The sequence below is a fragment of the Pristiophorus japonicus genome, chromosome X, assembly GCF_044704955.1.
Source record: "Pristiophorus japonicus isolate sPriJap1 chromosome X, sPriJap1.hap1, whole genome shotgun sequence".
NCBI classification, from domain to species: Eukaryota; Metazoa; Chordata; class Chondrichthyes; family Pristiophoridae; genus Pristiophorus; species Pristiophorus japonicus.
Genome location: NC_092010.1, coordinates 32,887,990 through 32,909,373, shown reverse-complemented (window position 1 = coordinate 32,909,373; position 21,384 = coordinate 32,887,990). Strand labels below are relative to the sequence as shown.

General features: G+C 48.0%; 1 protein-coding gene across 1 annotated transcript; it reads right to left on the bottom strand.

Moving 5' to 3' along the window:
• Positions 1-142: 142 nt before the first annotated feature.
• wnt10b (wingless-type MMTV integration site family, member 10b) lies at positions 143-21,098 on the bottom strand. Its single transcript, XM_070869347.1, has 4 exons — positions 20,835-21,098; positions 20,228-20,490; positions 12,010-12,377; positions 143-774 (listed from the first exon to the last, which is right to left on the bottom strand). Exons 1-4 carry the CDS (start codon positions 20,897-20,899, stop codon positions 316-318), a joined length of 1,155 nt encoding a protein of 384 aa, XP_070725448.1. The 5' UTR covers positions 20,900-21,098; the 3' UTR covers positions 143-315.
• Positions 21,099-21,384: the final 286 nt, after the last annotated feature.

Sequence of the window (21,384 nt, the reverse complement as noted above, 5' to 3'; positions counted from 1 at the left end):
TCTCAACCAGTTGCTGGAAGGATTGGGTGATGTCATTTGAAGTGGGAGGGACCATCATCAAACGTACTGGTGTTTTATTTCACGCCCCCCCCCCCCTCCTCCTCCCCTCCGCCCCCTCGAACTTCAAGCTGATTCCTGTAAATCAATCAGATGAGAATCCCTGCTACAAAAAATAAACACAGAGCCCAAGTCGTGTTACCCTTCAGTGTGCATCCTGTCCATCAAAATATGCAGTAACAAAAAAAGAAATGTCGACACAAAGAAATCTACATTGCATAAGAATGAAAGGTGGTCCCAGTTGCTGTTTGCGGGCCATTACTTGCACACGTTGACCCACTCGCTGACCCGACACTCATCGCACAGTACGTAGCAGCACCAATGGAAACGACAGTGGCACCGCTCACTGCGGCTCTGCTTGAGGATGTTGTGCCCTCTCCCGCAGCACAGGCTGTCACAGTTGTCCATCCCTCGGCTCGTTTTATTGCAGACCCGTCCCCGGGTCCCGGGCGAGTCCGCGCCCACGTCCCTCTCGCAGAAGTCGGGCGATTTCTCGAAGTACACCATGTCCTTGTAAATCCGCCTCCGGCTGGGCTTCAGGCTGAACTGGCCGGTGTTTTTGTTGTGCGTTTTGATGAGGACCGCGTTCTGGAACCGCTCCTTTAACACAGCCCCGACCCGTCGGAAGTCCGGGGTCACCCGCCAGCAGGTTTTAACCTGGCAACTGCCAGACGTGCCGTGACATTTACACTTGCGTTTCATGTTGTCAATCACAGCCTGAAATTTAGAAAAAAAAGAAAGACTTGCATTTACATAGCGCCTTTCACGACCACCACACATCTCAAAGCGCTTTACAGCCAATGAAGTACTTTTGGAGTGTAGTCACTGATATAATGTGGGCAACGTGGCAGCTAATTTGCGCATAGCAAGCTCCCACAAACAGCAATGTCATAATGACCAGATAATGTGGTTGTTTTTTTAGTTATGTTGATTGAGGGATAAATATTGGCCAGGTCACCGGGCAGAACTCCCCTGCACTTCTTTGAAATAGTGGCATGGGATCTTTTACATGCGTAATGTATGCACCTGTGAGTAGCTGTTGAGTTGGGAGTGGCTTACAAGATGTTCACAAGACTCAATAAAACCCCAACCAGTTGGGTTCGGGGGATCCATAATGAGGCAGGTGATTGTGAGCCTGGTGGATGAACTGGTAATGTGTAGTGTGATTGCTAAACTTTTGTTAATCCACCAACTAGTTCTTAATAGCAATGTGTTGCTATGAATTCTTAAGCAAAGAACCCATGAAGCAAATACATTACAACAGGCAAAGAGCAGACGGGGCCTCGGTTTAACATCTCAACCGAAAGACAGCACCTCCGACTGTGCAGCGCTCCCTCAGTAGAAGAAAAGCAATCAAACAGAAAAACCAAAGGAAGCACTGGAACGATGAACAGACCTACTAACCCCTCTCCAGCACCTTCAGTCAAATCACACAATAGTCAAATTAAAAAGGAGCCATATTTAAGATCTGATCAGACCTCAGTTATCAGGTTAAAACCTATCCTTTCCAGTACTGAATGTCTCTTGGAGCTGTCCAATCTATGATGTACTTGTAAATCTCCGGTGGTCATGCTCAGAGTTAGCCGGGGGTGGGGCGGGCGGGGGGCATGATATTTTCCAGCTAAAAGACATTAAAAAAGTGAGAACTGCCAAAATGTTGGAAAAATGGAGCAAAGAACCCCAAAGCTGGAAATACGCAGTTCAGTCCACATCTATAATTGAAAAAGGCAGGATAAGGTCTGTGGCGTGCAGCCATCTTTGTTTTTGTCTTTTAGCTGTGTTTGTTGTAACAGGCTACGAATGGTTACAGCGCCACCTATGGTGCAACAAAGAACAACATGCATTATACTTCCAGACACACCCATTGATTTCAATGGACTGGGGGCATTATAGTGTTACCAATGCAAGGGTTTTAATATAGTACTAGCAGATCTGTGGTGTTGCTTGCAGTGGATCACCTCACCGTACGATTGTTGTCACTTTCAGATTCTAGATTGTGATTTCTCGGTGCCTCTTTGCCTTGTGTCACAATGTGCATAGGCTCCCAGTTAAGCAACACCTCAATTTAAAAGTTCTCATCCTGGTTTTGAAATCCCTCCATGGCCTCCTCCCTCCCTATCTCTGAAACCTCTCCCTGCCCTACAACCCGCCAAGATCTCTGCGCTCCTCCAATTCTGCCCTCTTGAGCATCCCTGATTATAATCGCTCCACCATTGGCGGCCGTGCCTTCAGCTGCCTGGGCCCCACGTTCTGGAACTCCCTCCCTAAACCTCTCCGCCTCTCTACCTCTCCTCCTTTTCGACGCTCCTTAAAACCTACCTCTTTGACCAAGCTTTTGGTCACCTGTCCTAATATCTCATGTGGCTCGGTGTCAAATTTTGTTTGATAATGCTCCTGTGAAGCGCCTTGGAACATTGTACCACATTAAAGGGGCTATATAACAAGTTGTTGTTGTTGTTGTGCTAGGAGTTTTGTTTTCAGCTGGTGTGTATTTTTGTCATGATATTTGTATCTTATGTTTTCATTGTGCCTTGTGTATTTATCTACAGTAATTTGTATGGACTTGTAGACTTAGCTGTACAATGTTTGCGCGGAAGCTTTCTATGTGTTAAATGATATTTGTTATGATTGTCTGCAGCTGTGCTACTGATTTCTTTTGTGTGTCTGTTTTTAGTTGATTTTTTTTCTGTATGTGCACATGCGATTTATGTCATCGCACCAAGTCCCGTGCATCCATAACCCCCTGTGCTCGCTGACCTACATTGACTCAATGTTACAACTCTCATCCTGGTTTTCAAATCCCTCCATGATCTCGCTCCTTGCCCCGCCCCCCCACCCCCCCTCCCCGGTCTCCTCCTCTTCCCCCTCCACCCCCCCTGATCCCCGCCTCTCCCCCCACCGGGTCTCTGCCTCTCCCCCCCCCCCCACCCCACCGCGGTCTCCTCTCCTTCCCCCCCAGTCTCCTCCTCTTCCACCTCTGTCCCCTGATCGCCGCCTCTTCCCCCACCCCCGGACCCCCGGGTCTCCGCCTCTCCCCCTTCACCCCCCCGGTCCCCTCCACTTTCCCCACCCCCCCAGTCCCGTCCACTTCCCCCCTCCCCCCGGTCCCCTCCACTTCCCCCCTCCCCCCAGTCCCCTCCACTTCCCACCCCCCCAGTCCCCTCCACTTCCCCCGCCCCCCTCCACTTCCCCCCCCCAGTCCCCTCCACTTCCCCCCTCCCCCCGGTCCCCTCCTCCTCTTCCCCCACCCTCCTCTTCCCCCACCCCCCCTCTTCCCCCACCCCCCCCCAGTCCCCTCCACTTCGCCCCTCCCCTCCACTTCCCCCCCCCAGTCCCCTCCACTTTCCCCAGTCCCCAGTCCCCTCCACTTTCCCCCAGTCCCCAGTCCCCTCCACTTCCCCCCCCCCAGTCCCCTCCAATTCCCCCCCCCCCAGTCGCCTCCACTCTCCCCACCCCTCCAGTTTCTGCCCCCCCCCCCTCTCCGCTGTAGATCTCTGCGCCCCTCCAATTCCGGTCTCTTGCATATCCCCGGTTTTAATCGCTCCACCATCGATGCCCGTGCCTTCTGTTGCCTGGGCCCTAAGATCTGGAATTCCCTCCTCCGCCTCGCTCCCCTCCTTTAAGACGCTCCTTAAAACCTACCTCTTTGACCAAGCTTTTGTTCACCTGGCCTAATATCTCCTTATGTGGCTCGGTGTCAAATTTTATTTGATAACGTTCCTGTGAAGTGCCTTGGGACATTCTACTATGCTAAAGGAGCTATATAAATGTAAGTTGTTGCTGCAATAAATGGTTTTGCATATGATGATTTGTTTTTGTGTATTGTCTGATTTTTTAAAAATCATCTTCTGAGCTGTAAAACATAATTGGGGAAAGAGGGGTGGAGGTGAATGGGCAGTGAACAAATGAAGTAGGGCGAGACATAGATTGTGAAAGCCAGAAAAAAAATGGGGGGGCGGTAAAGGAGAGGGAGAGATGAAGGTGAAAAAAGGCAAATGGGGAAAAAATTAAATAGGGCGAGAAGAAGCAGTACAGAGGGACCTGGGGGTCCTTGTGCATGAAACACAAAAAGTGAGTATGCAGGTACAGCAAGTGATTAGGAAGGCCAATGGAATGTTGGTCTTTATTGCAAGGGGGATAGAGTATAAAAGCAGAGAAGTCCTGCTACAACTGTACAGGGTATTAGTAAGGCCACACCTGGAGTACTGCGTACAGTTTTGGTCTCCGTATTTAAGGAAAGATATACTTGCATTGGAGGCTGTTCAGAGAAGGTTCACTAGGTTGATTCCAGAGATGAGGGCCTTGATTTATAAATATAGGTTGAGTAGGTTGGGCCTTTACTCATTGGAGTTCAGAAAAATGAGAGATGATCTCATCGAAACATATAAGATAATGAGGGGGCTCGACAAGGTGGATGCAGAGAGGATATTTCCACTCATAGGGGAAACTAAAACTAGGGGACATAGTCTTAGAATAAGGGGCTACCCATTTAAAACTGAGATGAGGAGAAATTTCTTCTCTTAGAGGCTTGTAAATCTATGGAATTCTCTGCCCCAGAGAGCTGTGGAAGCTGGGTCATTGAATATATTTAAGGTGGAGATAGACAGATTTTTGAGCAATAAGGGAATAAAGGGTTATAGGGAGCGGGCAGGGAAGTGGAGCTGAGTCCATGATCAGATCCGCCATGATCTTATTGAATGGTGGAGAAGGCTCGAGGGGCCAAATGGCCGACTCCTGCTCCTATTTCTTATGTTCTTATGTTGTTATGTTGAGTGGAAGGGAAATTCTGGTAGGATGGGTTGCAAGTGGCCGAGAAGAAAGGACTACAGATAAATCACGGTGAGTAGCTGCGGAGGAGCGAGGATTGCAGGGTTCGAGGGGAATTGTGGTGGAGGAAGAGATGGAAGCTGGGTAGGTGGTGAAGGCGGAGAGCAATGGTGGGGATAGGACAGGAACATCAGAAAAGAAAAAGAGTCGGTTAATGGTGGAAAGGTCTGTCTGGAGCCAGTGGGGTGACAAAGACACAGGTGGGGTAAAGTTCATGGAGAGTGAGGTGCAGTGGAAACAATGAAATGAAATGAAGGTTGTAATGTATGTACCAGTGAGGATGCTCACCGGTTTGTAGAGCTGTTGAGTTGTGAGTGGCTTAGCCAGTCATGTGATGTTCACAAGACTCAATAAAACCCCAGCCAATTGGGTTCGGGGGATCCATGATGAGGCAGGTGGATGAACTGGTAATGTATAGTGTGATTGTTAAACCTTTTGCTAATAAACCAACAAGTTCTAAATAGCAATGTGTTGCTATGCATTCTTAAGCAAAGAACCCGTGAAGCAAATACATTAAAGGTGAAATTAATGGCAGAATATTCAATGAAATCGATAAAATTAAAAACACAACTAAAAATATTACTTGCTGGGAGCAAAGAGGAGGAATGTTTGAAAGCCAACAAAATATTGAAATGAATTTAAAGTAACAACAACTTGTATTTACATAGCGCCTTTAACAGGAGTGTTATGAGATTTTTAAAAAATGACACCGAGCTGCATAAATAGAGATTAGCGCAGGTGACCAAAAGCTTGGTCAAAGAGGTCAGTTTTAAGCTGTGTCTTGAAGGAGGAAAGAGAGGTAGAGAGGCGAAGAGGTTTAGGCAGGGAGTTCCAGAGATTGGGCCCCAGGCAACAGAAGGCACGGCCACCAATGATTGAGCGATTATAATCAAGGATGCTCAAGGGGGCAGAATTAGAGGAGCGCAGAGATCCCGGGGGGGGGGGGGGTTGTGGGGCTGGAGGATGTTACAGAAACAGGGAGGGACGAGGCCATGGAGGGATATGAAAATAGGGATGGGAATTTTGAAATCGAGGCATTGCTTAACCAGAAGCCAATGTAGGTCAACGAGCACATGGGGTGATGGGTGAGTTAGGACACGGGCAGCTGAGTTTTGGATCACCTCTAGTTTACGTAGGGTAGAATGTGGGAGGCCAGCCAGGAATGTGTTGGAATAGTCAAGTCTGGAGGTAACAAAGGCATGGATGAGGGCTTCAGCAGCGGATGAGCTGAGGCAAGGGCGGAGACAGGCGACGTTACGGAGGTGGAAATAGGCGGTCTTAGTTATGCTGCGGATATGTGGACAAAAACTCATTTCAGGGTCAAATATGACCCCAACGTTGTGAACAGTCTGGTTCAGCCTCAGGCAGAAGTCGGGGTGAGGGATGGAGTCAGTGGCTAGGGAACAGGGTTTGTGGTGGGGACCGAAAACAATGGTGAGAAAAAATTTAAAGGAAAAAAAACAAACAATTCACTCACAGGAGACCGAGTTCTATAGAAGCTGTGAGAACAGATCAGCAGGCTCCAGGGCATTGAGAGTGATGTGACAGCCATGTCAGAACTCACATTGTAACTCCTCTTCTAGTGGCACCAACGTCACAGGCAAACAGGCAAGTGTGGGCGTCTTAACATGGGAATCCTCGGAGGAAATGTTTACATTGTAGTATTACGTGGAATGTGCAACCCATGCACTGATTTTGAAATATTATAGATAGACTCAATGAATGATGGGGACAATTATCAGGTGTGGTGAGCTTCATGTGCTGTGATTTCTATGGTTCTGTATTATTGAATACAAGAACAAAACATAAGAATTAGGAGCAGGAGTCGGCCATACAACCCCTCGAGCCTGCTCCGCCATTCAATAAGATCATGGCTGATCTGATCATGGACTCAGGTCCACTTCCCTGCCCGCTCCCCATAACCCCTTATCGCTTAAGAAACTGTCTATCTCTGTCTTAAATGTATTCAATGACCCAGCTTCCATAGCTCTCTGAGGCAGCGAATTCCACAGATTTACAACCCTCAGAGAAGAAATTCCTCCTCATCTCAGTTTTAAATGGACGGCCCCTTATTCTAAGATTATGCCCCATAGTTCTAGTCTCCCCTATCAGTGGAAACATCCTCTCTGCATCCACCTTGTCAAGCCCCCTAATAATCTTATACGTTTTGATAAGATCACCGCTCATTCTTCTGAATTCCAATGAGTATATTCCGTGAGAATATTATGCACGAAAGTATCAGAAATGAGCCAGCAATTCTCAATTTGCACTATAATTTGAATGAGCTATAAATGACATGAAAACCCTTGAACTGTTAGCAGTATAAAGGCTGTGTGCTCTCGGAAAGAGTTGACAGAAGAACTTATGAATGGAAATCTTTCCTTAAGAAAGCTAGATGTGATTTTCTGTTGCATTGGGGACATTTCTCAACGTGCTAGTTAAAGCTTGAAATGTGTGCATCCAGGTCCTATTGCAAAAAGAGTTGAATCCTGCCTCTGTGGTGCCAGTTTAAGTGAGTGTGGTAAGCTTGTTGGGCCATTGTGTAATTATCTCTCATATGGAATTTCTTCTCTGAGGGTTGTAAATCTGTGTAACGAACAGGGTGGATAAAGGGGAACCAGTGGATGTGGTGTATTTGGACTTCCAGAAGGCATTTGACAAGGTGCCACAAAAAAGGTTACTGCACAAGATAAAAGTTCACGGGGTTGGGGGTAATATATTAGCATAGATAGAGGATTGGCTAACTAGCAGAAAACAGAGAGTAGGGATAAATGGTTCATTCTCTGGTTGGCAATCAGTAACTAGTGGGGTGCCGCAGGGATCAGTGCTGGGACCCCAACTATTTACAATCTATATTAACGACTTGGAAGAGGGGACAGTGTGTAATGTAGCCAAGTTTGCTGATGATACAAAGATGGGAGGAAGGATGATGTGTGAGGAGGACATAAAGAGGCTGCAGGAGGACCTAGACAGGCTAAGTGAGTGGGCAAAAATTTGGCAGGTGGAGTATAATGTTGGAAAGTGTGAGGTCATACACTTTGGCAGAAAAAAATCAAAGAGCAAGTTATTATTTAAATGGAGAAAGATTGCAAAGTGCTGCAGTACAGCCGGACCTGGGGGTACTTGTGCATGAAACACAAAAGGATAGTATGCAGGTACAGCAAGTGATCAGGAAGGCCAATGGAATCTTGGCCTTTATTGCAAAGGGGATGGAGTATAAAAGCAGGGAAGTCTTGCTTCAGTTATACAGAGTATTGGTGAGGTCACACCTGGAATACTGCGTGCAGTTTTGTTTTCCATATTTACGAAAGGATATACTTGTTGTGGAGGCAGTTCAGAGAAGGTTCACTCGGTTGATTCCGGGGATGAGGGGGTTGACTTATGAGGAAAGGTTGAGTAAGTTGGGCCTCTACTCATTGGAATTCAGAAGATTGAGAGGTGATCTTATAGAAACGTATAAGATTATGAGGGGGCTTGACAAGGTGGATGCAGAGAGGATGTTTCCACTGATGGGGGAGACTAGAACTAGAGGGCATGATCTTAGAATAAGGGGCCGCCCATTTAAAACTGAGATGTGGAGAAATTTCATCTCTCAGAGGGTTGTGAATCTGTGGAATTCGCTGCCTCAGAGAGCTGTGGAAGGTGGGTCATTGAATAAATTTAAGACCGAAATAGACAGTTTCTTAAACGATAAGGGGATAAAGGGTTATGGGGAGCGGGCAGGGAAGTGGAGCTGAGTCCATGATTGGATCAGCCATGATCTTATTGAATGGCGGAGCAGGCTCGAGGGGGCTTATGGCCTACTCCTACTCCTATTTCTTATGTTGTTATGTGACATTACAATGGGCTATTCCATTCTGTTCAGTGAAGGAAGTAATGTCACAAGAGCCAGCCAAAAAGTTGTCCGAAAGCTGTTTCTTTGTAGAATGATACCCGCATTCAAGGGTTAAGTTACGAGGAGAGATTACACAAACTAAGGTTGTATTCCCTGGAATTTAGACGGTTAAGGGGTGATCTGATGGAAGTTTTCAGGATATTAAGAGGAACAGATAGGGTAGATAGAGAGAAAGTATTCCCGCTGGTTGGGGAGTCTAGGACTAGGCGGCATAGTCTAAACATTAGAGCCAGGCCTTTCAGGAGTGAAATTAGGAAACACTTCTACACACAAAGGGTGGTAGAGGTTTGGAACTCTCTTCCACAAATGGCAATTGATGCTCGATCAATTAATTTTAAATCAGAAATTGATAGCTTTTTGTTAACCAAAGGTATTAAAGGATATGGGCCAAAAGCGGGTATATGGAGTTAGGTCACAGATCTGCCATGATCTCATTGAATGGCGGAACAGGCTCGAGAGGCTGAATGGCCGCCTCCTGTTCTATGTTCCTATTTTACTGATAACCCCCTGTGAAAATGAATAATTAAATGGATTGTTTCAGTAGTAAAGAATCATATGCTACGTGCAAGCAATAAAGAATGCCTCTAAAGAAGAAATGCTGCAGTATGGATTCCAGTCAGACAGTTACCCATTTGCAGTGCCCACCAGTCACAGAAGGCTTCAGGTGAATCAGTGGACATTGCATGGTCATAGTTCATGGCCCCCCAGATGTGTCGTAAAGGTGTGCCCTCCTTCAGAGGCCCAATGTAACCGGGACAGCTAAAAGGATCACACAATGCAAATCACACAACCTCTTCAAATTAAAAATGTGTGGCAGTAAATGTAACCAACAATTTGCACAGTTTGGTCAATGAAGCAACCAATATCCCGCAGTTCCCACTGGAGAGACTTCAGGCAAACCAATGGACACCACATGGTCACCCGGGCATGACTGCACTCTTGTGTCAAAATGGGAATATTCCAGGTTTTCACTGTATTGCTACAGTAGGGTCATGTTTCCACCTTACTGGCACTTTACAAACCAATAGCTATTTTAGTGTGCTTTCGCTGTAACGCGGGTGTGTAAATTGTTAAAGGTTAATATTGAATACTTTGCCATACTATGCCGGGAGTCCTGGCATACAAGGGATCGAAATTCGATCCCGCCGTTTTTGAGGCGGTGTCACCGCCTGAATGCTGATTTTACCGCCAGCCGTTCGGCACAGGCGCAAACTGCCAAATTCAGTTTTTTCGCCTGGCGTCGCGAAAAAGCGGCATTGCACACTCATCCTTGGGCAGGAGCGCAGGAGGCCGACTGAATTTCCCCACGGGAGGTTGCCGCAATGCTAGCTGGGAAGCGGGAGGAATGAAAAAAAACCTCAAACTTCTCCGATCCACACACAAACTAATGAAAAATGAATAAATAAAATAAATAAATAAACTTACCTGCCGATTCCGCCCGAGTTCCACTGTTTACTCACCACTTTTTCCAGGCTGTAAGAATGCCTGCCGGGAAGGCCGACGTTCAAACTAAATATCGCGAGAGCAGCTACAGGGGGGCGTTGCACGCTGGATGCCATCAGCACACGGGTGGTATTAGCCAGGGCAGCGTTAGCTTTTGGCGCCTCTGCCAAAGAGCCGACTGAATTTCTACGCAGGCGTGGACGCCGCTTAACGTCAAAGGTAGGCCGTTGCTGCCCGTTAGCCGCTGGCAGTAACGGGTGGTGGTAGAAATGGAATTTCGGCCCCTTAAAATTCTGTCCACCTGCAGTATACAGAAGCACTGATCGCAATACTTCTGATAACTGCGCTTTTTGTGGGGATTCGATAATGTTGGCCGAGAAGTTCGTCTCGGGCAGTGGCGCAAAATGGGCGGAATTGGCTGGGCTGCCCGTTACACGCAGGGCGGTATCGGCCCATCTGATCGCAGCAGTGCCCAAGACGAATTTCTCGCCCGTCATTTCTTTGCTACAAAGTGGTTCAGTTGGGAGTGCGTGAAGTGACCAGAAATCAAAGACCCGCAACATTTTTCCGCCTCTACACATCCTGCTCACTCGGGTACATAAATCATGGTTTGCCGTTTGCTCTTGTGAATAGGATAGCTTGCTGCCTGGATTACAGCCCAACTATAATTACGGACATTGACTCAATGAAGATTGCAACCACATCAGGATCGCGGTCACAGCTGCAACAAGCCAAGACACACCTGCACCTGGTGTTCAACGCCTAATGCCTAGCCAGAGGAACTGAACTGCTGATGCTACAACTTTCTGGGCCCTTTGTTTTTCTTTCTTAAATCCTCATATCATAAATACAGCAAGAACAAGAACGATCTCCCCATAGATAGACAATTTAGCGCCGCTAACGTACAATTTAGCGCCGCCAACGTACAATTTAGCGCCGCTAGCGTACAATTTAGCGCCAACATACAATTTAACGCCATTAACGTACAATTTAGCGCCATTTACGTACAGGTTAGCGCCGCTAATCCGCACGGTTAGCTACAAGCATGCAGTATAGACAGGCCCATTGCTCTATTGTAAGCGAGTGGGATATTGATTCCTGCAGAGTTGGAGAGGTTCCAAAATTCACAGCTCTTTCCATCAGAATAAAAAGAGTATATTGCTCTTTCACCTAAACCTTCCTCTCCCAAAGTCGCCATATTATAAAACGGATATAGAGGCATTGGAGAGGGCGCAGAGAAAATTTACAAGGATGATACCAGAAATGTGAGGGTACACCTCTCAGGAAAGGATGAACAGGCTGGGTCTCTTTTTGCTTGAAAAGGAAAGACCGAGGGGTGGCCTAATAGAGGTCTTTAAAATTATGATAGAAGTCGACAGAGAGCGTGTGTTTCCACTTGCGGGAAAGAGCAAAACTAGAGGCCATCAATATAAGATAGTCACCAAGAAAACAGAAGAAACTTCTTTACCCAGAGAGTGGTGAGAGTGTGGAACTCACTGCCACAGGGAGTGGTTGAAGCGAATAGTATGGATACATTTAAAGGGTGCCTAGATAAAAGCATGCGGATTATGCTGATGGAGTTAAGTGAGGCTCAAGTGGAGCATAAACGCCGGCATGGACTGGTTGGGCCGAATGGCCTGTATATCCCATGTAATCCTCTGTAAAGTATAACGTACAAAGTACTGAGAAAATCCCTTTTATAGACACCTGTTTGTGTTCTTGCGAAAGTGCGGAGCGTCAGGCTTACAATGGACGGCCAACAGACGTGCTCACAATGGGTTGCTTACCTGCCTCCCCAACTTGTTGTTATGGAGTCTCATTCTCCCGTGGATGTCTCTCGATGTCTCCCGGGAATCCAGAAAGTCCCTGGAGAATTTCTCGCCGAATTCGATGTCGTGGTTGCAGTCCCCCCATTCCCAGGAGTCCTGGATCCCGGGGAAACGCTCCTCGGGCTCGGGGATGGAGACAGGGAGCCTCTGATGCAGGGCCTGCATCTGCAGCTGGCGGAACTTGAAGCGTAGGTTCTGATCGTCTTCGCCTCGCCGCTTCTGGTCGCATCCACAGCCGTTCAGCTTGCCCAAGCTGCAGGCAGTAGCCACAGAGTGGGTGACACCCGCGGCCAGCAGGGAGAACATGAATGCACTTTCCCGGAACCCTGCACGGGAACAAGGAGATGGGGGTTACCAGCTGGCAATTCAAGGGTGCATTACAGTCTTACGTTGGTGCATTACAATCAGACAGCTTGTCCGACATCCAGTTCTGGGTGAGCAGAAACTTTCTCCAATTGAATATTGGGAAGACCGAAGCCATTGTTTTCAGTCCCCGCCACAACCTCCGTTCCCCAGACACTGACTCCATCCCTCTCCCCAACTCCTGTCTGAGGCTGAACCAGACTCTTCGTAACCTTGGTGTCATATTTGACCCTGAAATTGAGCTTCCAACCACACACCCACGGCATAACCAAAACCGCCAATTCCACCTCGGTAACATCGCCCGTCTCTGACCCCTGCCTCAACTCATCCGCTGCTGAAACCCTCATCCATGCCTTTGTTACCTCTAGACTTGACTATTCCAACACACTCCTGGCTGGCCTCCCACATTCTACACTATGTAAACTTGAGGTCATCCAAAATTCGGCTGCCTGTGTCCTAACTCGCACCAAGTTCCGTTCACCCATCATTCCTGTGCTCAATGACCTACACTGGCTCCCGGTTAAGCAATGACTCAATTTCAAAATTCTCATCCTTGTTTTCAAATCCCTCCCCATCTCTGTAATCTCCTCCAGCCCCACAACACCCACCCCCCGAGATGTCTGCGTTCCTCTAATTCTGTTCTCTTGAGCATCCCTGATTATAATCGCTCAACCATTGGTGGCCGTGCCTTCTGTTGACTTGGCCCTAAGCTCTGGAACTCCCTCCCTAAACCTCTCCACCTCTCTTTCCTCCTTTAAGACGCTCCTTAATACCTACCTCCTTGACCAAGCTTTTGTCACCTGGCCCAATATCTTTTTATGTGGCTTGGTGTCAATTTTTTTTGTCTAAAAAATACTCCTGTGAAGAGCCTTGGGATGTTTTACTACGATAAAGGTGCTATATAAATGCAAGTTGTTATTGTTATACTGCAGAGAAGCTTCTTACAGAATGGTAAACACACACAGATTGCAATAAAGGGGAACTCACATTATATCAGCCTGCTTGTAACAGACAGTGCCATCATTGTTCAATGTGATGATTTATCGCTGTGAGATTATTGCCTAACAAGACACCCCACCATTCAACCACAAAATTAAATCATTGTTCACACACTTTATTGGGCTAGTTCTGAAACGTTACTTCAGAATCTCATCCATCCCTTTAACAAAAATCAAATAACATAGGAACAGGGCTAGGCCATTCAGCCCATCGAACCTGTTCCCACATTACAACAATGACTACACTCTAAAAGTACTTCATTGGCTGGAAAGTGCCTGGAGACGTCCGGTGGTCGAGAAAGGTGCTATATAAATGCAAGTCTTTCTTTCCTTTTAAGTTAGATCATGGCTGATCTGTATCTTAACACCATTTCTCGCCTTGGTTCCATATCCCTCAATACCCTTACCTTACAAACATCTGGCAATCTCAGTTTTGAAATTTTCAATTGAGCCCCAGCATCCACAACCGTTTGGATGGGACTGAAATTTGTGTAGATGCCCACTGCCCTTTGTATGTAGAAATGCTTCCTGACATCACTCCTGAACGGTCTGGCTCTAATTGTAAAGTTACGCCCCCTTGTTCTGCACTCCCTCCACCAGAGCAAATAGTTTCTCAATCTACCCTATCAACTCCTTTAATAATAATAAACACCTCAATTAGATCACCCCTTGATCTTCTATTAAGGAATACAAGTTCAGTTTGTGCAATCGGTTCTCATAATTTAACCCTTTTAGCCCCCGTATTATTCTGGTGAATCTGCACTGCACCCTCTCCAAGGCAAATATATGCTCCCTGAGGTACGGATCCCAGAACTGAATGTAGTGCTGCAGATGGGGTCTGACCAGAGCTTTATAAAACTGCAATGTACAAGTGTCAGCTGTGGTTCAGTGGGCAGCACCCTTGCCTTCGAGTCACAAGGTTGTGGTTTCAAGTCCCACTCCAGGGACTTGAGCACATAAACCCAGGCCAACACTCCCAGTGCAGTGCTGAGGGAGTGAGGCACTGTCTTTAGGATGAGATGTTAAATTGAGGCCCTGCCTGCTCTCTCAAGTGGATGTAAAAGATCCCATGGCACTACTTTGAAGAAGAGCAGGGGAGTTAACCCTGGGCCTGGCCAATATTTATCTCTCAGTCAATGTCACTAAATCAGATGATCTGGTCATTATCACATTGCTGTTTGTGGGAGCTTGCTGTGCACAAATAGGCTGCCGCATTTCCCACATTACAACAGTGACTACACTTCAAAAGTACTTCATTGGCTGTAAAGCTCTTTGAGACGTCCAGTGATTGTGAAAGACACCATATAAATGCAAGTCTTTCTTTGCTTCGTCTACCCCTTTGGGTATTCCAGCCCTTGAGATAGCAAACATTCCATTTGCCCTTTCAATTATATTTTTTACTTGTCTGCCAGTTTTTAGTAATTCCTATACATGGACCCCTAAATCACTCTGCTCTGCCTCAGTTCCTAGCTTCTCACCATTTAGAAAATATTCTGATCTATCCCTCTTGGGTCCGAAGTGTATGATTTCACACTTCCCTACACTGAACTTCATCTGCCACAGTTTTTCCCACTCACTTAATCATCGAGCGATGACTCTTTGCAAAATAACGTCTTGAAATAAAGAAACATTGAGAAATCTAGTCCGAGAACATTGCCTGAACTGGCTACAATTATTCATAACATCCCTGATTGACATTACGGAGATTGTATCATGCATGGAATAATGAATATTCACTTGGTATGAGTTAATTGCAGATGTTTCTGTGGTGCTGAGCTGGTTTGGGGTCATTACGTGCAGGAGTGATTCAGCCACAATACACAATCAAGCCCCAAACTAACCAGCAGCCCCACGCACATCTGTAATTCATCCCGAACATCTGTTATTTTGTATATTTTTTTTATGCAAGGACTTTTCCCCTCTCATCTTGCCAATGTCCAGCATAGAATCGGGGCGGAGTGACTGCATAGGCCAGGGCATGGAGTTGGTGCCTGAGGTTATAGGAATGTAATCTGCAGATTTTCTGAAAGTGCAGGAGAATAACACACCGTGTATACCTCACAGCCCATTTAAAGATACTGCTTCGAGGAAATGGTTCCCATTAAATGGTTGATACCATCTATATGAAACCATAATTGGTTTAAATGCACTGCAGGTTTATCTGTATCGATGGTCTTATCCGGAGCCATGTTACAAAATCAGTGTTTACGGGACCAAGAAATCATGTGGTTGAAACTTTTCTGGGGAAGGATGCAGTCAATACGTGACGTGATATTGCATAACAAGATACACTGCGACACAGCTGCATCCTGTATAAAAGACTTGCATTTCGAGAGCACTTTCCACCAACCTCAGGACCTCCAAAAGTGCTTTACAGCCAATGAAGTACATCCTGAAGTGCAGTCACTGTTGCACTGTTCCAATCTGTGCACAGCAAGCTCCCACAAACAGCAATGTGATAAATGACCAGATAATCTGTTTTTGTGATGTTGATTGAGGGGTAAATATTGGCCCCAGGACACCGAGGCGAACTCCCCTGCTCATCTTCGAAATACTGCTGTGCAATTATTTACATCCACCCAAGGGGGCAGAAAGATGTCACCTCCAACAGTGCAGCACTCCCTCAGTGCTGCACTGGAGTGTCAGCCGAGATTTTTGTGCTCAACATAACATAAGAAACAGGTGCAGGAGTAGGCCATTTGGCCCCTCGAGCCTGCTCCGCCATTCAATAAGATCATGGCTGATCTGATTTTGGGCTCAGCTCCATTTCCCTGCGCGCTCCCCATTACCCTTTATTCCCTTATTGCTCAAAAATCTGTCTATCTCCACCTTAAGTATATTCAATGACCCAGCTTCCACAGCTCCCTGGGGCAGAGAATTCCATAGATTCACGACCCTCGGAGTCTGAGGTCTCAGGAGTGGGATTTGAACCCACAACCTCCTGACTCAGAGGGGCATGTGGAGTCCACATATACTAAATCAGGATTGTTAAAGGTTCATATGCACTTATCTGATAAGCCAGTGATGTCGTAAGGCTACTAATATGCTAAAGGAAAAATGATTCTGTTGCACTTTGAGGTTATATCAATGTGGTTCTTTTGTAATCTCAGAGGAGAAACTTCTTCACTCAGAGAGTTGTTAACCTGTGGAATTCCCTGCCGCAGAGAGTTGTTGAGGCCAGTTCATTGGATATATTCAAGAGGGAGTTAGATATGGCCCTTACGGCTAAAGAGATCAAGGGGTATGGAGAGAAAGCGGGAAAGGAGTACTGAGGGAATGATCAGCCATGATCTTATTGAATGGCGGTGCAGGCTCGAAGGGCCGAATGGCCTACTCCTGCACCTATTTTCTATGTTTCTATGTTTCTATGTTAAAGTTGAAATTACTTTCTCCAGACACAATCCAGGTTGGAGCGGACAGAATCTGTAACCGTACTGCAGGTTGTGTCGAGTTGAAAGAAAAATGATGTTGATTGAGGGATAAATATTGGCCAGGACACCGGGGAGAACTCCCCTGCTCTTCTTCGAGATAGTGCCATGGGATCTTTTACGTCCACCTGAGAGAGCAGACGCCTGGTTAAACGTCCCAATCCGATTGTCACAGGGTGAAGCACTTGTTGTATATCATCGTCACGTGTGCAAATAACGCTGCCAATTCCGCCCATTTTATCCAAACGTGTGTATTCTGTGTAACCAATCTGTTTGGTCGCTAGAATTGGATACAGCACTAAACTACCGTCCAGTGTGGCTCATTGCACCCCAGATATCAAATAGCACGCCGTTTATTCAGTTGCGATCAAGGCATCTGTACACCACAAGCCAGAGAAATAGAACCCCGACTCCTTCAAATCCCAGAGTTAAGACGTGCTTATACTATGCACGCTTTCCTATGTAAGCAGTACCGAAACATCTTGTAGCTCTGCATGGTTCCATCAGGCATCGAGCGGAGATGCTGAACTCATGTGAACGCCGCAGGAGTGTCCGGAGGGGGTCTTAAATATTTAGCTTTTTCATTTTTTTAAAAAAATCGACGCACGTTGTGTTCTGCATTTTGATGCAGGAAAGCTCATTCGGTCTGCCAAGAAAAACAAACACTGGGGATTGTCGTAATTAAGCGGTAGGGAGACGATCCTGAAATACTCCGGCTGCCACTGGGGGCACTTCTGCGTCTTTCTGGGGGAAGCGGGGGTTGAATGGGTGGCGAGTGAGTGAGTTCATGCTCACACACCCAGTGCAGAAAAAAACTGGTTACTTGTAAAGTGCAATTGATATTCGGCAGGGGGAAGCATCATCATTCCGGGGAAACTGCCTGCATTAACAATCAGAGTGTCAGCTGTGGCTCAGTGGTAGCACTCTCGCCTCTGAGTCAACAAGCTGTGGTTCCACGTCCCACTCCAGGGACTTGAGCACAAACATCTAGGCTGACACTCCAGTGCAGTACTGAGGGAGTGCTGCACTGTCGGAGGGTCATTACTGAGGGAGTGCTGCACTGTTGGAGGAGCAGTGCTGAGGGAGCGCTGCACTGTTAGAGGGGCAGCTTTGAGGGAGCACTGCACTGTCGGAGAGGCAGTACTGAGGGAGCGACGCACTGTTGAAGGGGCAGTACTGAGGTAGCGCTGCATTGTCGGGGGGGCAGTACTGAGGGAGTGCCGCACTGTCGGAGGGGCAGTACTGAGGGAATGGTGCACAGTCGGAGGGGTAGTGCTGAGGGAGCGACGCACTGTCGAAGGGGCAATACTGAGAGAGTGCTGCACTGTCGGAGGGGCAGTACTGAGGGAGCACTGCACTGTCGAAGGGGCAGTACTGAGGGAGCACTGCACTGTCGAAGGGGCAGTACTGAGGGAGCACTGCACTGTCGAAGGGGCAGTACTGAGGGAGCACTGCACTGTCGGAGGGGCAGTACTGAGGGAGCGCTGCTCTGTCGGAGGGGCAGTACTGAGAGAGTGCTGCACTGTCGGAGGGGCAGTACTGAGGGAGCGCCGCACTGTCGGAGGGGCAGTACTGAGGGAATGCTGCTCTGTCGGAGGGGCAGTACTGAGAGAGTGCTGCACTGTTGGAGGGGCAGTACTGAGAGAGTGCTGCACCGTCGGAGGGGCAGTACTGAGAGAGCGCTGCACTGTCGGAGGGGTAGTACTGAGGGAACGCTGCACTGTCGGAGGGGCAATACTGAGGGAACGCTGCACTGACGGAGGGGCAGTACTGAGGGAGTGCCGCACTGTCGGAGGGGCGATACTGAGGGAGCGCCGCACTGTCGGAGGGGCAGTACTGAGGAAGCGTTGCACTGTCGGAGGGTCCGTCTAACAGATGAGACGTTAAACCGAGGCCCCATCTGCTCTCTCAGGTGGACGTAAAAGATCCCAGGGCACTATTTTGAAGAAGAGCAGGGGAGTTCTCCCCGGTGTCTTGGACAATATTTATCCCTCAATCAACATCACTAAAACATCTGGTCATTATCACATTGCTGTGTGTGGGAGCTTGCTGTGCGCAAATTGGCTGCCGCGTTTCCCACATTACAACAGTGACTACACTCCCAAAAAAGCACTTCATTGGCTGTAAAGCGCTTTAAGCCGTCCGGTGGTCGTGAAAGGCGCTATAGCAATATAGTTCCTTCCAGCTGTTCCAGCAATTCCCAATAGTGAGAAGTTCACTTTGATCAGAGTGTGAGCTGTGAATATTAGAGTCGGGTCCCTGCAGTCTGTGATTAACTCGCCTCTGAGCGAGAAACTCACATCAAACAGGAATAGAAATGTCACCATGGGTGTTTAATTTTTTTTTTATCACTCAATAACTAGGGTTGCGTCAAAACTCGCTAAAGTAGGTCAGATCAGGCTCCTGCAGCGGTGGGCTGGCTCCCAGTGCTTCAGCCTCTCACCTGCGATCATCAGCATTAATCCCAGGCGGGCGGGCGGGACCCGCTGCCTGTCATCTACACTCGGGGATGCATTCCTGTAATTTAGCAAAGTGCCGCAACTTTCAAATGCAAAACCTTCCAAAAAACAACTCGCAGTCGAAATCGCCTCGTTTATCTCTCGCACATCTTTCGCATCTCCCCTGTTTACATGGCGCGTGTCCCTTTCCCAATTCTAGCCTGCAATCTATCCTGTCTCTGAAGCGTCAGCCGTGGCTCAGTGGGCAGCACTCTCTCCTGGATCAGAAGGTCGTGGGTTCAAGTCCCACTCCAGGGACTTAAGCGCAAAAGTCCAGGCTGACACTCCCAGTGCGGTGCTGAGGGAGCGCCGCACTGTCGGAGGTGCCGTCTTTCAGACGCGACGTTAAACCGAGGCCCCGTCTGCTCTCTCAGGTGGATGTAAAAGATGCCAGGGCACTAGTTGGAAGGAGGGCAGGGGAGTTCTCCCCGGTGTCTTGGCAATTAACATCACAAAAACAGATTATCTGGTCATTATCACATTGCTGTTTGTGGGAGCTTGCTATGCGCAAATTGGCTGCTGCGTTTCCCACATTACAACAGTGACTACACGCCAAAAGTACTTCATTGGGGCAAAGCGCTTTGAAACGTCGAGGGCGGGTAGTGATGAAAGGCGCTATGTAAATGCAAACATCTCTTTCTCTCTCTCTCTCTCTCTGTCTCCCTGTTTATGTTGGGGGATTTCCTACCATGCTGTTCCTCTCTCCCTCCCTGTGCTGCTCCCCTTGCACCTGCACATCCAATTGCCTCAACGCGTTGCTGGGGAAAATCCCTCTGGATTAGCTGAGAGAGGGTCAGGCGCCTCCCTCTACTCCAAGCCCCACAGTGGCGTGTCCCCTCCCTGGGTGGCAGGGGCGGCGAGCCCCTCTCGGTCCCCTGCGTGCACGTACCTCTGCTCAAGATGACGGTGTCTTGCAGGATTTTGCCGCCGTTCTCCAGGGTCGAGCAGTTCCACCTCTGGTCCCAGAGCTGGTGCTGACATTCATGGATGGCGATCTGAATGCCTTGAACTGCGGCGGCGGTCACATCGGGGCTCCGGACGCACAGACCCAATTGACGCCTGCTCAGTCCCGGGAGTGTCAGGCACACGGTGTTTGCGGTGAGGATCGGGTCTGCTGGGATCTTCAATCCCAAAATCTCATTCCCAGCAACACTAAAACCACAAGGAAATAACACACAAGTGGGGGCAAGCAGCCTGGTTAGTAATAATAACATAAAGATTCAAATTAATGCGCTCATGTTCCCCACATTACAACAGTGGCTGCACTCCAAAGGGTACATCATTGGCTGTAACGCGCTTTGGGACGTCCGGTGGCCGTGAAAGGCGCTATATAAATGCCAGGCTCTCTTTCTTGCACACGAAAAAAAAATTGCAAAGCAGGTTTTATAAATGAGACGCGTCCTCGGCGCTATTTCAAGAATGAAATGCAATTTTACGCATGAACGAGATAAGGCGGCCACGCATTGGCGAGACTTGCGCTGCGAACGGTTTTTTACCGGTAGACGGCGAGTGAGATGGTGAGAAGCAGAGAGACACATCCCGAGTTTGAGGAGGCTGCCATGGCAGGAGATCGGATCGACGCTAAGAGAGGTCGGTGCGAGGGACTATTGGAAGGCACGCGGGATGATCTCCCAAACCAGGTCTGGCAGCGAGAGTGTCCGGATCACTCCAAGCTCGTCCTCAGTCTCATCTTTCATCTCCTCTTTATAGCCGCTAGATTGAGTCAGTCAGGATTTAGAAACAGTCACAGAAAGGAGAGAGAGAAAAGCCCCCAGTCAGTTCAAAGGCAGATTGACTGCAGATAGATCAGTCAGTCTTATTTTGCCAGATCACTGACGCTATCTCTGTCACTCTCTATCTCCCTCTATCTTTGTACTGTATTTCCAGCTTTCCCTCTTCCACACCCTTTAACCTCCACCCCCTTCTGTCTTTCTCTCCCTCCCATCCTGTCTTTTCTTTCCCTCTCCATCTCTCTCCCATCCCCTCTCTTTCTCCTTCACTCCCTCCTTCTCTATTTCTCTCTCTCCTCTCTTTCTCCTCCAGCTC

Coding starts and splice junctions, on each gene's coding strand:
- wnt10b (XM_070869347.1), bottom strand. CDS start 20,899: ATGGCAGCCTCCTCAAACTCGGGATGTGTCTCTCTGCTTCTCACCATC. Junction 20,491..20,834: donor ATCTCACTCGCCGTCTACCG/GTAAAAAACCGT, acceptor TTGTGGTTTTAG/TGTTGCTGGGAATGAGATTT. Junction 12,378..20,227: donor CACCGTCATCTTGAGCAGAG/GTACGTGCACGC, acceptor GTTCCCGTGCAG/GGTTCCGGGAAAGTGCATTC.